The sequence below is a fragment of the Mesocricetus auratus genome, unplaced genomic scaffold (genome assembly GCF_017639785.1).
Source record: "Mesocricetus auratus isolate SY011 unplaced genomic scaffold, BCM_Maur_2.0 Super-Scaffold_4256, whole genome shotgun sequence".
NCBI lineage: Eukaryota > Metazoa > Chordata > Mammalia > Rodentia > Cricetidae > Mesocricetus > Mesocricetus auratus.
In genome coordinates, this window is record NW_024429182.1 from 65,210,479 (window position 1) to 65,226,328 (window position 15,850).

Here is a 15,850-nt window from a genome sequence, read left to right on the forward strand (position 1 = left end):
GCCTTCAAACCCAACTCCTCACTTCTTTAATCCTTTGTGTTTTCCAGTCTTTGTTTCACCCATTTCTGCTTTGATTATTGTCAGTTTCCCTCCTTTTTTATATCATTTTTTATTTTAATTTTAAATAGCTTGTTTTACATGTCAATCCCAGTTCCCTCTCCCTCCCCTCTTCCCGCACTCCCCTTCCCCCCCTCCCTCCCACCCTATTGCCAAATCCTTCCACATAGGGGATATCTAGAGTCTGTCATTTTACTCTTGGTAGGGTCAAGGCACTCCCCTAAGAGTCCAGGCTGAGAGAGCATCTCTCTTTGTGCTATAGGCACATGAAGACAGTTTGTATACCAGGGATAGACACTGATCCACAGCTTAGGGCCCCATAGGTTGCCCAGGCCTTCTCACTGACACTCACATTTGGGGGGGTCCAGATCAGTCCCATGCTGGCCTCCCCACTGTCGTTCTGGGGTCCAAGAGCACTCCCCTGTTCAGATCAGCTGTCTCTGCTGGTTTTGCTAGCCCATTCTTTGCCAATTTGCTCATCACTCCTCTCTCTCTGTCACTGGGTTCCTTGGGTTCAGTTCAGTGATTAGTTGTGTGTTTGCCTCTGCTTCCATCAGTCACTGGATGAAGGCTCCCGGATGGTTATAGACATCAAGTTCATTATCAGGAATGGGCATTTGAGGTGGTCCCTCCACTATTGCTTAGCTTGCCAATTGATGTTATACCTTTAGATCACTCGAGGTCACTCTGGTGCCTGATCTGTATTCAATCCTATGATTCCCTCTTCCCCCTATTCTACCCCCACCCCCTCAACTTCCTGTTCCCCCATGACCAACTCCCTTCCTCTTTACCCCCTCTATTCTTCCCAGGTCCCACTCCCCCCCACCCCTCGCCGTGTTCCCCATCCATTCAGAGGATCTTGTCTCCATCCTCTTCTCTTGGGTACTATGCATATATGCATATCTTTTAGGTTCTTTCCTGTTTCCCAGACTCTCTATCTGTGGAAGTGCAGACTGGCACTATCCTGATCCATATCTAGAATCCATATATGAGTGAGTACATACCATGTTTGTCTTTTTGCGACTGGGTTACCTCACTCAGGATGGTTTCTTCCAGTGCTATCCATTTCCCTGCGAATTTCAAGATTCCATTGTTTTTTTTTCTGCTGAGTAATACTCCATTGTGTAAATGTACCACATTTTCTCTATCCACTCTTCAGTTGAGGGGCATCTAGGTTGCTTCCAGGTTCTGGCTATTACAAACAATGCTGCTATGAACATAGTGGAGCAGATGCCCTTGTTGTATGAACCTGCCTCATTTGGATAAATGCCTAAAAGAGTGGAATTGCTGGGTCTAGTGGTAGATTAATTCCCATTTTCCTGAGGAATCTCCATACTGATTTCCAAAGAGGCTGTATGAGTCGGCATTCCCACCAGCAGTGGAGGAGTGTTCCTCTGTCTCCACATCCTCTCCAGCATAAATTGTCTTCGGTGTTTTTGATTCTAGCCATTCTGACAGGAGTAAGATGGTATCTCAGAGTTGTTTTGATTTGCATTTCCCTGATGGCTAAGGATGTTGAGCACTTTCTTAAGTGTCTCTTGGCCATTTTAGCCTCCTCTACTGAGAATTCTCTATTTAGCTCTGTACCCCACCTTTCAAGTGGATCCTTTGGTGTTTTGGAGACTTGTTTCTTGAGTTCTTTGTAAATTTTGGAGATTAGCCCTCTGTCAGATGTAGGGTTAGTGAATATCTTTTCCCATTCTGTGGCCTGCCTTTTTGTCTTTTTGACTGTGTCCTTTGCCTTACAGAAGCTTTTTAGTTTCAGAAGGTCCCATTTGTTAATTGTCGATCTCAGTGCCTGTGCCACTGGTGTTATGTTTAGGAAGTGGTCTCCTGTACCAACTCGTTGAAGAGTATCTCCCACTTTCTCTTCTAAAAATTTCAGTGTGGCTGGATGTATGTTGAGATCTTTGATCCATTTGGACTTAAGTTTTGTACAAGGCGATAAACATGGATCTATCTGCAGTCTTCTGCATACCAGTACCCAGTTATGCCAGCACCATTTGTTGAAGATGCTTTCTTTTTTTCACTGTACAGTTTTAGCTTCTTTGTCAAAAATCAGGTGTTCATAGGTGTGTGGGTTAAAATTAGGGCTTTCGATTCGGTTCCACTGGTCTACCTGCCTATTTTTGTGCCAATACCAAGCTGTTTTCAGGACTATAGCTCTATAATAGAGCTTGAAGTCAGTTTCCCTCCTTCTAACTTTGGCCTTAGTCTGTTGTTCTTTATCTCGTTCCTTGAGTATAATGTTACATATTTGAAATCTTCATGAGGGTAGGCATATGAACTTTCCTCTCAGGGTTGCTTTTGCCAAACCCTGTGTGTATTGGCCTTCTCTTCCACTTTTGTGATACTTATTTCTCCTTTGCTTTCGCCTTCAGCTCATTGGTTGCGCTAATGCATCTTATTTAATGTCCAAATATTTGTGAACTCTTTTTTTAACCAAGGCAGGGTTTCTCTGTGGCCTTGGAGGCTGTCCTGGAACTTGCTCTGTAGACCAGGCTGGTCTCGAACTCACAGAGATCTGCCTGCCTCTGTCTCCCAAGTGCTGGGATTAAGGGCGTGCACCATCACAGCCTGGCACTTGTGAACTTTCTTACAGCTGATTTTCACTTTATACTGCTATGGCTGTAGAAGTTCAGTCTTGGGCTTGCTGATCACACCTGTGGCTGAACAGATGATCTGTCCAGAAACATGTATTGCCTGCTCTTAGAGAAGAATGTGTATTTTGATGTTTGGGGATGGAATGTTCTATGTATGTCTGTTAGGTCCATTTTTAAAGGATAGCTAAAGTTGAATGGTTAAATGTTTCTGCATCGATTTTCTGCCCTTTGACAGAATTCATTATTGAAAATGAGACCTCGTATAGTGCCCCAGTATTGTATAACTCTCTTCAGGCCTGTTACTTACTTGGTACATTTAGTTGTCTCTATGTTGAGTGCATATGAATGCTTGTGTGTGTGTGCACACATGAGTGTGCATGCATATGTGTTTTATACTCATGAGGAATTGCCTCCTGATCTTTCATAGTAGTTGCCTATATCACATCATTAACCTACATCATTACATAAACCATCTTGTTCTCTCCCCATGTATGGCTTGGTCCTCTTGCCCTGATCTAAGCACAGCCTCTCATGGTCCCGTTGGGTTCCCCTTTACATGGAGCATATTTATTATTGATATCTTTCTAGTCTATGTACCATTAGAGCTAGATCAAGTTCTCATAAGCCGTATGCATGTCTGTTTTGTTTTGTTTCTTTATTTAATTTACATGTTTTTATTTTTGTTCTCCTGAAAGAGGGTCTTGATATAGCACAGGTTGACACTGAACTAGAAGTGTTCCAGATTCTACTACCCGAGTGCTAGGATCACAGACCTGTGTACTATAAGGGTGTTTTGCCTGTATGTATACATGTTATCACACACATGCAGTGCCTGCAAAGGCCAGAAAAGGAAGTCAGGTCCCCTGTGACTAGAGTTATAGACCACTATAAGCTGCATTTGACTGCTAGAAATTGAACCCTGGTCCTCCGGAAACATAGTCAGATCTCTTAACCACTGAGCCATCTCTCCAGCCCCAACTCTAACATTTGGTAGAGATTTCAATTCACTTATACTCCAGGTAATTGTTGAAAAATAAAAACTTCCTTTGGACATTATTTTTAAATTTTTATAGCTTCTTGGTGTTTTTCCTCCCTTGATGTCTTCTATGTTGATGGTTTTGTGGCGGTGGATTTGATCCTTCTTCTTCTGTCTACTTCCAGGACTCTGTGGATGGGTGTAGCAGAACTAAGTGGGTGGCTGTGCCACTTTTGGTTCCAGTGACAGCACAGTGAAGTAACCGTGCAGTTGTTAGTTGAGGTTGCTCATCCCTGAGATTACTGGTGTCCTCCTGGTCTGTATTTCTCCTACTGAGGAAGCCATAGGCATGAGCCTCTCTTGACACTTGGTCTGTCTTTCAGTAGTGATGGCAATAATATTATTCATGATGCTGTGCAGTTACCATGGATTCAGGGTCTGAAATGCAAGCTCTTTTGGAGAGACCAAGGACCAGAACCTGCATATTTTCCAGAAAATGTGACGTATGCCAAATTGTATAAAAAGAACAATTATTATTATATAACAATTGATAATAATAGTTATTATTACTATCATCAGCAACAAAGCTGCATTTTTCTGTGTTGACCTGGTACTCAGTATGTAGCTTAGGCTAGCCTTGAATTCGCAGCAATCCTCCTGCCTCAGCTTCCTGCTGGGATTATAGGTGTGTACCACCATGCCTAACCAGATTTTATCTTTGAAGATAAAATTCCATCCAATGTGTACTGATAATTTTGAAGAATATAAATTAGTTAAATTTAAAGATTCATGTCCTGTAGCTGGCTTTTCCTTTTCCTCAATGTCCTTTAGTCTTATGCTACCTACAGTTTCAGAGGAGGACCTATGTCGTTTATAATTATTTTGAAAAATGTTTGTACTTTTTATGCTGTTTTCATTTCCTGCACTTACTCATTCTGCACTGAAGATAAGCATTTAAATCCATTTCATCTTATTAACCTTGGACTGTGTCAAAAGTCTACTTTGGAAATACTGTGCTTGGATTTTGTTTGTCTGTTTGTTTATACCCATTACACTTACTAAAGAAGTCTCTACTGCAGCTGTGATGTTCCAATTTTTCCTTGGGCATTTAGGACTGTGAGGAAGTGGTCTCACTATCTGTCTGTGGTGCTTTGATCAAGCATTGCCTAGAAGTGATTTCTGGATGCCTGCGGACTGTCAGGGCAGCAGACAGTACAGGGTCTATTTCTATCTGTGACTGACTTTGCCTCACTGGAATGTTGCCTAGCTATGGTCCCTTCCCAGAACTGTGGTCATGCTGGCTCCCATGCTATCTGTGATGGGACCCAGCATGAAGTCTTCTGGAAGAAGAGGAGCCTGTCACAGACCCTTGGAAAGTGCTCCACAGACACTAGGATATAAAATAAGCACAGAAAAGAGAGACGCCTGCCAGGCAGAGCAGAACTTGAGCTGACCAAATGACCAGAAGATGGAATGGATGGTAGAGACCTGACAAGGCTGCTTTGCCATTCACATGGGACCCTGGGAATGAGGCCTGATGCTGTGTGATTATGGCATGGAGAGGTTCCGTGAATACGCAACGCACAGCTTCTATTTCCAGCAAATGGAAATGTCTAATGGCTGTTATATCAGTTAGCTTTCTCATTTTGGTGTTCAAATACCTGAGAAAAGAAGATCCTGGAAGGTCAGATTCCTCAGTTTGAGGGCGCAGCCCTCGTGGTAGGGAATGCACGGTGGTAGAGCTGAAGGCAACTGCTCACATTGCGTTTGTGGCCAGCGTCAGTTTTAACTCTCACACCAAGTCAGGTGTCATTTCAGATCAACCATGGCTAACTTCTTGTATAACTAGTTTCCATGTAACATCTAAGATGTTGTATGTAATTTAAAGGGTTTGTTATTGTAAGTACAAATCTGAGTGGGCATCCTGTGTCTGGCATTTCTGTCTCAAGACTGTGAAGCCCACAGGGGCTTGGCTTCCTTCTTACCCTTCCACCACCTTTTGTCACAGTGACATGGATCCTCAATGGATCCTTCATTTTTTGTCAACTTGACACAGTTAGACTTATATGATTCAAGAAAGGAAAAGAATCACCCTGTGTCCATCATAAAAGCATAATTAATTTATGGAAGCTTTTATTATCTTTGCATAGGATTTCCTGTCTTGTTGGGGTAGATTATAATGGATTAGGGGGTCATTAAATGTCAAGGTCCAATGAAGCTGCCCATCTACCAGGTGGGGTTCCATCTATTTCCTAGACACTGTGGAAGCTCCTGGGATGCAGCAGACATATATGACTTTCTTTGGAAGGGGCCCTTTGGGGCTCACTTTGGGGTTTCTGGTCTCAGGAAAGGATCTGGTTTAGTTTGGTGCTACTGTTGCTGTCACACTAATGAATGGAATTTTTGTAGGTATGGCTTATGGGCCCATGTGTCCTTTGCAATCTTTAGGAAGTGTTAACAGGCTAGCCTCTTTGGCAGTCCCCCTGGTTTTCATAGGGAACTAATGAAGATTGTTTCATCCCTTAATCCTTTGATCCCTTGCTGGGTCAGGCACTAAGTATCAGTGTGTGATATCTATGTCTTTTTGTTGGAGGGAAGGAGTGTGGATGGGGAGGAGAAGGGGTACTGAACTGGGTGATGGGACGGGGCTTTAGAGAGGTGTGGTTAATCTCTGAAGTTCTTTTAGACCAAAATAGACCATCCCACTATTGCCTACTTCAGATGAATTAACAGTTTCATAGTGGTGAGGCAGACAGACACCATGGATATGCTAGAACTGAACTGAAATTCAGAAACCATGGTGTGATGCTCCAGCCAGCTGCTTATGGGAGATCACTCAATGAGGAACCTTGTAGTCTTAGAATATGTGCAAATAGAGATGCCCTAGAACACACAGAATATCCACTCTCCCTGGAAGACCAGTCTTTAATGCTTTTACAGAAGACTTCAGGAGGTGCATAGCAGCATCTACTCTGCAGGGCAGCATATTTGCTCTGCTCTGTTCCAACAGGTGGGACTTGGTTTGAGTGTTTTTCAGAAGTGAATGTCTAAAGCATTCTTTCAAGAGTCCAGGGTGACCGAGGAAAGGCTCCTGGGAGTTCATTCTTGTTGGCTTGATTATCACATAAATGACTGGAGAGAGAAGGCAAAGCTTTACCATCCTGTAGGAGCTGTAAAGTTTTGCAGAAGGGCAAGAGTCCTGGCCCATAAGCAACCAGCTGTGCTGGCATCAGGGTGGTCCTGGATGCTTCTTGGTGACACAACACTGTCAAGAGGCTGCATGTTGAGGCCACCTGTCCCCATATGTGCTGTCATACATAATTGGTGTAGAGGTTGTAATGAAGACCTGCCTATGTTTATACAAATTAATGGGATTTGGGGACTTAGCTTTTACAAAAACTCCTCAGAAGGAGATTTGGTACCTAGTTGCCTGTTGAATTTGAAACACAGGGCTTAGAGAAGCCTGGCCTTATCAAATGAAGTCAGAAAGAGGGCCTCTGTGTGTGTGTCTGTGTGTGTGTGTGTGTGTGTGCGTGTGTGTGTGCGTGTGTGTGTAGTGTGTGTGTGGTGTGTGTGGCATGTATGTGTGGTGTATGTGGTGTGTGTATATGTGATATATATATATATGTGTGTGTGTATATATATAATTTTTCCCAGAATGTATCTTACCTTAGTAATTTTATTGAAGAAAAGTCCCTTCTACTTGAGTGATAATAGAGTAAATATAATTGTGGTCCCTTTCATCCAAAGCAGTCAGAAAATATGCAACTCTAAGAAAATCCATAAAAGATCCAGAAGGAGGTTGAAAATGGTTCTCACCAGTGCCTTAGTTTTATAAAAGCAGAATTTCTGTAAGCAGGAATGAGCAGATGGGATTTCACCTTATCTCTGAGCAAAGCACATACATACAGGATGGGCTTCTAATCCCTGGTACTGAACAGCTAACAAGTCAACATGAGGGAGGAAGGCTTTATTCTGACTCTCAGTTGGAGGATGCAGGCCATCATGTCAGCAGAAGCAGCTCACAGCTGTGACAGCAAGAGCATGAGGTAGTTTGCTTTTACCTGGGTGGATCAGGAAGTAGAGATCCAACAGGAAGTGAAGGCAAGCTACAGAAACCTCAAGGCCAGCTCCCTAGCATCCCATTTCCACCACCAAGGCCCCACCTCCAAAAGTTGCACCAGGCACTCAAACTCATGAGTCCACGGGGTACATGTACCATAATAATCCCTTGAAATGAATCTCCCATGAGTCATACTGTCTGTATCCCTTGCAGAGCTATAAAAGGAAGAGTGTGTGTGGGAAAATGAATTTGGGATTGATCTCATGAGAAATGGAAGAACCTTTGTTTGCAATTCTCAGAAAATAGATTGTGTAGCTACTAGTGGGTGGCCATGCATTGCAGTCAAGAGTGCATGTGTATGGCATTAGGCTAATAGGGGCTGAAACCCAGTCTTGCTTCACTCATTAATAGTGGACCTGACAGGTAAAACCCACCCTTTGGAAACTAATGGACAGCAGCCCTAAATGCAAAACATCGGAAAAATCACAAATGTGTCACAGGGTTGAAAGGAAGAGTGAGATCATGGAAGGAAGCTTCTGCAAGTGCAGGCAGAATCATTGTGACCATTCAGATGTCCACTTCTCCTCACAAACTGCCAAAGGCCATCTGAGACACTTAGTCAGCTTACTGCAACCAAGACTCACCAGCAAAGAGAGTCTCAGTGAGGGATTTATCTAGATTGGGTTGGTGTGTATGTGGTGTATGTTCTGTGTGATGTGTACATGTGGTGCGTGGGTGGTATGTGTGGGGTGTGAGTGTGTGTGTGTATGCATGCGCAGTGGTTGTGTGTGTGTGTTGTGTATATATGGTCCATGTGTGGTGTGTGTGTGTGTGTGTGTGTGTAGGATTGTCCTGATCATCTTGATTGGTGTGAACAAACCCAGCCTGAAAGTGGGTTATACCATGCCTGAGCTGAGGGCACTGGAGTATGTAAGAGTAGAGAAATCTAGAGGAACAGTAAGTGACCTGGCCTCCTTCCTCTGCTTTTGACTATTTCCTCTGGTTCTTGCCTTGACTTCCATGAAATGATGGGCTATAACCTGGAATTGAAAGCCAAATAAATCCCTTCTCCTGTAAGGTTTTTTGTTCATTTGTTTTGTTTTGTTTTGTCAGGATATTTTATGACAGCAACAGAAACGAAATTAAACACTGTTGCAGACAGGTGGAGTCTTCTCCTCTAGTGAAGTTGGAGCCACTCAGAACACATTTCAGTCCATCTAGGGAGGCGTACCCTCTCTGTCTATTGCCTCTTCCTTGTCTTCTGGCTAGGAAGCCCCCATCACTTTTCAGAACAGCTTGGTGATACTCATCAAACTCAAAATCCATCGTAACTATCTCCCACAGGGTGGGCATGAGCCCCCTGGCCTTGACCCTTCTTGGATACAGGTCTGCTTCTTTTTACCCATCAAGGACTGCTGGGTCCAGGATTCCACCTCCTGCTCTCACACAGGCTGAAAACTCAGAAAACAGAGTAATGGAAGTGTCAGGTGGCTCCTGTTTCCTTCTGGAACTAGAACCAAAGCTTGTGGTATAAGGTGCCCTGGGGAAGCAGACTAGGGAGAACAGCAACATCTGATTTCCAGAATAGAACGCATACAGTTGATTGGAGACTGTGAAAAATCTTACGAGGGTATCCCTCAAGGATACAATGCATCTGTCTACACTGGCTCCATCCTGGCCTCCAGTAGCTCCTAAAGAATGCTGATCCAAAATTGGGTCCGAGACATTAAGTCTTCCTTTCCCTCTCTGTGGGAAGTCTTCAAATATGTGCACATTTGCTTGCCCAAGATCCAGACAAACTTAACAAGTACTCCTTTAATACTGGAAAATTCCAGGAGCCCTTTCTGGGGTGGATGCTCAGGGTGGCTGGGTGATTTCCCTGTCCCTGGAGCCCCAGGGACCTAGTGTAGGGATTTCCCTTTGAGCAGATGGCCTGGCACTTGTAGCTTCCCCTACCAAAACATGGCATCTTTATTGCTAAAAGAAGTGTTCCATGGGGTGACTGTCTGTGTAATAGTTCATGTGCTATTATAAAAAAAAGTCCTGTCCAAAAAGCAAAGTAAGGGAGGAAAGGGTTTGTTAGTCTTACAATTCCAAGTTTCAGTCTATTATTGTGGGGAAGTTAAACTCAAGAGCAGAGATCCTTGCCTGCTTGTGTAAGTTGTACTTAGCTAGTTTTTTCTATTTTTTAAAGATTTATTTTACACACACACACACATACACACACACACACACACACACACGAGTACTTGTCTAGATGTGTACATTGCATGCATGCCTTGTACCTATGGAGGCCAGAGGAAAGTGTCAGATCCCTTGAAACCGGAATAACAAACTGTTGTGAGCCACCATGGGACTCCGGGAGCTGAATCTGAGTCCTTTGCCAGAACAACCAGTGCTCTTAACATGTTCAGGACCCAGCCATGGTACCGGTCACCCTCAGTGTGGGCTTTCCTACTTCAATTAACAATCAAGACAGCCCAACAGACATGTCCACGTGCCAGCCTGACTTAGATATTTCCTCAAGAAGACTTCCTTCCCCAGTGATTTTAGGTTGTGTCAAGCTGACAACTAAAACACACTGATGTTTTGTTTCTGCCCTGTTTAACTCTCACTGAGACCAGCTGTTGTCTGGTTAATTGGAAACCCATAGTATTTGTCACAGGCCATGATTTGGAAGAGGGAACAATCAGGAGACTATTCTGGATCTACCTCAGGACTGCTGCATACATTGTACTATTCTGTATCTCCTGAAATCAATCCTCTTTCTATTTCTTCCAGATAACTTGTTCAAACCCAAAGAAAGGTGCATTTCAGAGAAGGAGATGCATATGAGATCTAAAAGGTACTTGGCTCTTGTGGAAGGTATGGAAAGAGTCGGGGAGGGAGGCTTGAAGGGCCTGGATGCTGTCCCTTAGGCCATGGTTTCCAGGCCCACATTTAAGGGCTGAGGTCTTCTTGGCTGCCGATCTGAAAACCTGACTGAGGTGAGCAAAGTTGCCGAACTGTGCATCGGAATGTTTGTGCTGCTCTTGGACCAACCTTAGGAAAGTGGTGGGTCTTGGATTCGGGAGCGGGCCTGTAATTGGTCCCTGAGTGATCAGCGAATTGTGAACTGGAACTCTTTAGATGCATTTGCCTCGTGGCTCTGGGCAGCAGCCATGTGCGGCTGCACCTTTGAAAGTAATTTTATGAGGAGGAGAGAACCCGTTTCTCTGGAGGGCCTTCACTGAGGCAGTCTTGAGGAAAAGCTTCCAAACTGGAAGCCAGCAGAGCATGGGAGCCAGAGGGGCCCCGGAGGGGCCACAAACCAGCTTTTCTGGCATGTCTGTCTCTGACAGTCTTGGCAGGGGCCACCAACATTTTCCCTGCTCAGCCTGACTAGTCACTATCCAAGACTCCCACTAACTCCGAAGATTACCATCCTTCCTGGGTCCTGGCCCCTTAACCAGGACACAGAAGCTCAGCAGAGTTGGCCATGTTCACACACATAAAATGTCATTAAGCTGTAATAGAGTGCCTAGCCCTGGGAGAGATTATAGTAATTAAATCAAATTGATAGTGCACTCAGAGACACCACCGAAATAGGAAGAATAATTTTGCCCCCACTCCAGACCCTAAATCTCTGCTTTTATCGTGATTATGTTGTTTCCATGATAATTAAGTAACTTTGGTTACCTACAGGGAACCTCTTTGAAAGTAAGAAAATAAGAATTGGGGGCATACCATTAATGATATGGCTCCCAGCATTCTAACTGGGGTTTACAAAGGGTCCCTCTATTTGAAGACTTGCTGTCTCACAAATGAAAAGTTGTATATTCCTTGCAACAAAAGCATTCTCTTCAATTTAGTGAAAAAGAAAATAAAAAAGAAAAACCTTTCTTTATTGGTCCCCAAACCTAAAACTGCTATTATAAGGCCTTGCCCACCAAGCAATTTAAATAATGGGTTTCAAGGCAGCATTGATAAACAGAGTTCTGTTTGGCATATCTCTGAAGAGGAGGACTAGTAAGCTGGATGATGTTGTATTTACAGCCTTTGGTGGCCCTTTTCTGGTCTCCTCAGATGAACCAAGCAATTGGACCTCTTTACTCGGCAGAATGTGCCTGGCTGGGCTCTGACCCTGGCTTCCACAGTCACCTGAAGCTACATTTTCCTTCATGTTCTGTGCCATGGATTATATTGGTTATATTTTCATTTAAATCAAGCAGTAGAGCAGAGCTGAGGTCCCCTCGAGATCAATTAGCCAGCTGTCCTTTGCTCAGTCCCAGACCTATCTGCTAGGATGCCCACAGTCTGTCTCCTTTCTCTTTCCCTTCAAAGCCTCCCGTTTGTACCTTTAAGCAGACACTGTGGTCTTTAACGGTATGTGGCATTGTATTGTCCTTGCCTTTCTTTCTATAGCTTACCATTTCCTGGTGTTATATGTGAGCTTTCCCAAGATGCAGATTTTCTGTCCTTCTTGGACTGCATATACTATTAAATATCGGGATCTCACCTGAGGAAACAGCGAAGGGCCAGAGGTGGGGCATGTAAGGTTTTGTTTCTAATTCCCAGTTGAATTGGATGAGCAGCTCAAGGAGAGGCAGTCTCTGATCTGAGGAACTGTCCTCTCAATGGCTTTGGGACCAGCTACCCTGTGGTCTTCTCTCCTGGTCCTTGTTCCAATCCCTCCTTAGTGCAGTAAAGGTGTATTCCTTTATTCACACATTTACTCAACCCTCACTAATACCCATGACTGACGAGGCACTGCCAAAGCACAGGCCCCTGTGTTACTTTGTGAGTAACTGTATGCCTTGTAGTCGGGCCACAGTGCTTCCCAGTGAGTAAGAGGCATTCAGCTTAAGGTCCCAATGCTGGCCCACCATTAGCCAGCAGAGGGGCTGTGCCCAAATCTCTTGATCTTGGTAGGACTCGTGTTCTTGTTGTATGGCAGCGGGACCCTATGTACCTCTTCCAGCTGTGGTGAGGACTGGATGTGTTTATTCACATCTGATGACTAGCCTGATGTCAGTAACCGGATGTCACCTGCTGATACTGTCATTGTCCTTTTATACTTTGCCCTCATGCTTCTAAGTGCAGAACATCTTAGCTGTGTTTCATCTGGCTTTCATAATAAGAGAAGCTGAGGGGGAGATGTTTGAACTGGGGGCCTTGTACAGCATAGCAGCCTATAGGCTCAGGATGCAGTGAGTCCATTGTGTTGGAGAAAGTCAGGTAGTATCAGTTCCTGAACAGTTTGTGTTGGGGAGGAAGCAAGCTTCCAGTGAGGGTCCTGTAGGCCCTGCTGGTAACTCAGAAGTTTATGTGGGGACAAAGACCAAATATTTGAATCTGTAATGTGTTTAGAATCAGCTTAATCAGACATGTTGTAGGCTAAAAGAAAACAAGCATGGTTTTAATGTTTATTTCCAGTCCATGACTCATGCTACTGCCACCCATCTGTTGTTCCTCGTCAAATCACAGGAAGTCAAAAATTTGATGGCCAAAAAGGGAATATGTAGGGAATGTTGACCCTCCAAATGGCAAATCAGTAGGCTGAGCATCCCTCCTTTTACAAGTGAATCATTGTCACTGCAAATACAGGATGAGTAGTGACTTCCACATAAACACATGGCCTCCCCAACCTGCCTGCTGCACTGCTCAGAGGCATCATTGAGACACTGTCCCCAGAGTGTCTATGTCCTGGGACCTCAGAGAAGTTCTTTTATTATTTTTTCGGGGACACTATGGGTTTAGTAAGGTTTATAAATATACCTGTATCTTTTTATTTTTAATCTTTTTAACAAAATAAAATATAATAAAAAAACCCAAAAGTCATCACATTGAAATCAACAGAAGTGAAAGAGTCCCAAGAGAAGGCACTAGAATCAGAGACTCACCTGTTCATACAGTCAGGGATCCCATAAAAATACTAAACTGAAAGCTAGTATATGTATCCTGAGGACATGTGCTTCAGTCTCTGAGAGTTCATATGAGCTTTGCTCGGTTGATTTAGAGCGCCTTGTTCTCCTGGTGTCCTCCATCTCCTCTGGCTCTCACATTCTTTCTGGGGGAGAAGTTCTTCATATGGTCCTTTACCATGTGAAGGCCCTACCTGTGGGCTCCTTCTGACTGATGAGCCAGGCTGCCCCCAACCCCGACCCTAGCACCTACCATCTGGTTCCTCATCATGCCCTCTGTCTGTTTTAGAATCTACAATAACTTGCCAGAAGTTAAAAAGAAAAAAGAAGAGCAAAGGAAAAGAGTCATCTTACAGAGTAACAGACTCCGAGCAGAAGTCTTTAAAAAGGTAGCTGCCTGGCATGCGTAGATGTGACTTGGGTGGTGCACAGTGGAGAAGGGGAACTTGACATCTTTGTTTCCCTCACTCCTCCAGCAATTACTGGACCAGCTCCTTCAGAGGAATGCAGTATGATCCCAGGTGGCCCTGCTAACCCCAGCCTGGATCTGGGAAGACTTCCGACGATGGATGGACCATTAAACTTAACACTATCCTCACACATGAAAAATAATTTACTTTACTTTTGATTTTTTTTCTCACTTTCTGAATGACCCAAACAAACAAAAGCAACAGTCCTGGAGTCAATAGGTCAGCAGTCCATTGCTGGGACTTCTATCCCTCCGAACCTATTAGGCTTAGCCCCTTTTATTATGTTGTTTTGTTTTGGTTTTGGCTTGCGAATTTTACCCATTGCATCTGAAGTTTTATTTCTACCCAAGAAGGAAAGCTTTATATATTCAAGTATGCTTAGATTGTTTTTGGAGGGGGGGAGAATTTTTGGTAAAAATTTTGAGAAGCAAAGATCTATCATAGCCTATTTTAATTCCCAATTCCAATGGCTGCCAGTTCTGAAATCCAGAGTATGGATCAAAGTCTGTTTAGCACACCCATCTGAAGTGCCAGAGGCTGACTTTAAAAGGGACAGGTGAAGAGGCTGAGTGCAGGCAAGCCAGAAAGCCCTCTGCCTCTCTTCTTCCACCCCACCCCACAGTCCCCTCCAAGGGAGCCTGAGATGACTGGGTGAGGACATCATTGTTTTTATAGCACACACGCGCATACACATGCGCAAACACACACACACACCAGATGTTATCTTGATCAAATGGCCTCTAGATCTCCATTCTTATTTTTTTCAAGTATTCTTCATAAATATATATTTGTGGAGTTATGATCAAATTAGTTTTTACAACAAAAATGGAAATAAATACAGTTATTTGAAATTCAAGCATTTCTGTGTAATGTATTCTGCTTAGTGTGACAATACCTGCTACAACCCTAGGGTGACACTGTGTCTCCTTTTACTCTACCACTGGCCATCATAAAAGTCCTTGCGATTCTGAGTGCATGGCAGGGAGTTTTGGCTCTCAGAGCTGGTGCAAGAGACACAGGGAGGCTGCTCAGGCAGCATATAGGAGCCTGCCAAAAGGGTTTGGAGCCCTGGTGACACCTCTGTCCCCATTGTAAGGTTGCTCCCTTCCTCTCTCTCTCACCGCTGCACGTGTCCTCTCTTTCTGGAGCACGGGTTCTGTTTGTTTTTTGTATATGTTGGCAAACTTACAAATTCTACCTGTGGGCTCCTTCCTGTCACTGCGCTCACTTGGCTATGCTCTTCAGCAGAGTCAGCACCTTCACGTTTTCCTTCCTTCTGATCCCTTCCTTCCTTCTGATCCCTTCCTTCCTTTCTTCTTCTGATCCCTTCCTTTCTTCCCTCCTTCCTTCCTTCCTTATTTCTTTATGTATATCTGTCTCTGTGTGTATATACAAACATGTGTGCTCACATGTTCAGGTATAGGTGTGTGGTTACATGTGTGTTTACTTGAGGACAATCTTAGATATCAGAGTTCAGGCACTATCCATTTAAAAAGAAACAAAACAAAACAAAAAACTCACTGACCTGGAGTTTGCCAAATAGGCTTAGCTGACTATCCACTGAACCCCAAGGATCTACCTGCCCCAGTCTCTCCAGACTAGATTACAGAATGACACTTAAAAAAACAAACAAATAAGCCGGCCAGTGGTGCTGCACTTCTTTAAATCAGCACTGGGAAGGCTGAGGCAGGCAGATCTCTTGGTTCGAGGTCAGCTTGGTCTACAGTACAAGTTCCAGGACAGGCAGGGCTACACAGAGAAACCCTGCCTTTAAAAAA

The 15,850-nt window shown here is 44.0% G+C and overlaps 1 protein-coding gene across 5 annotated transcripts in view; it reads left to right on the forward strand.

The window, feature by feature from the left end:
- CUNH10orf90 (chromosome unknown C10orf90 homolog) overlaps positions 1-14,928 on the forward strand; it is a 205,444-nt gene extending 190,516 nt beyond the window's left edge. For 4 of the 5 annotated variants that reach the window (XM_021228226.2, XM_021228225.2, XM_013118289.3 and 1 more), the window contains 3 exons: positions 10,481-10,544; positions 13,892-13,991; positions 14,079-14,928. In XM_021228226.2, coding sequence (XP_021083885.1) covers positions 10,481-10,544; positions 13,892-13,991; positions 14,079-14,117 — 203 coding nt within the window. In that variant the 3' untranslated portion in view covers positions 14,118-14,928. Of the gene's footprint in view, positions 1-10,480; positions 10,545-13,891; positions 13,992-14,078 lie in introns of those variants that run through there. The other variant, XR_005879511.1, reaches the window with a different exon arrangement.
- The last annotated feature ends 922 nt before the right edge of the window (positions 14,929-15,850 follow it).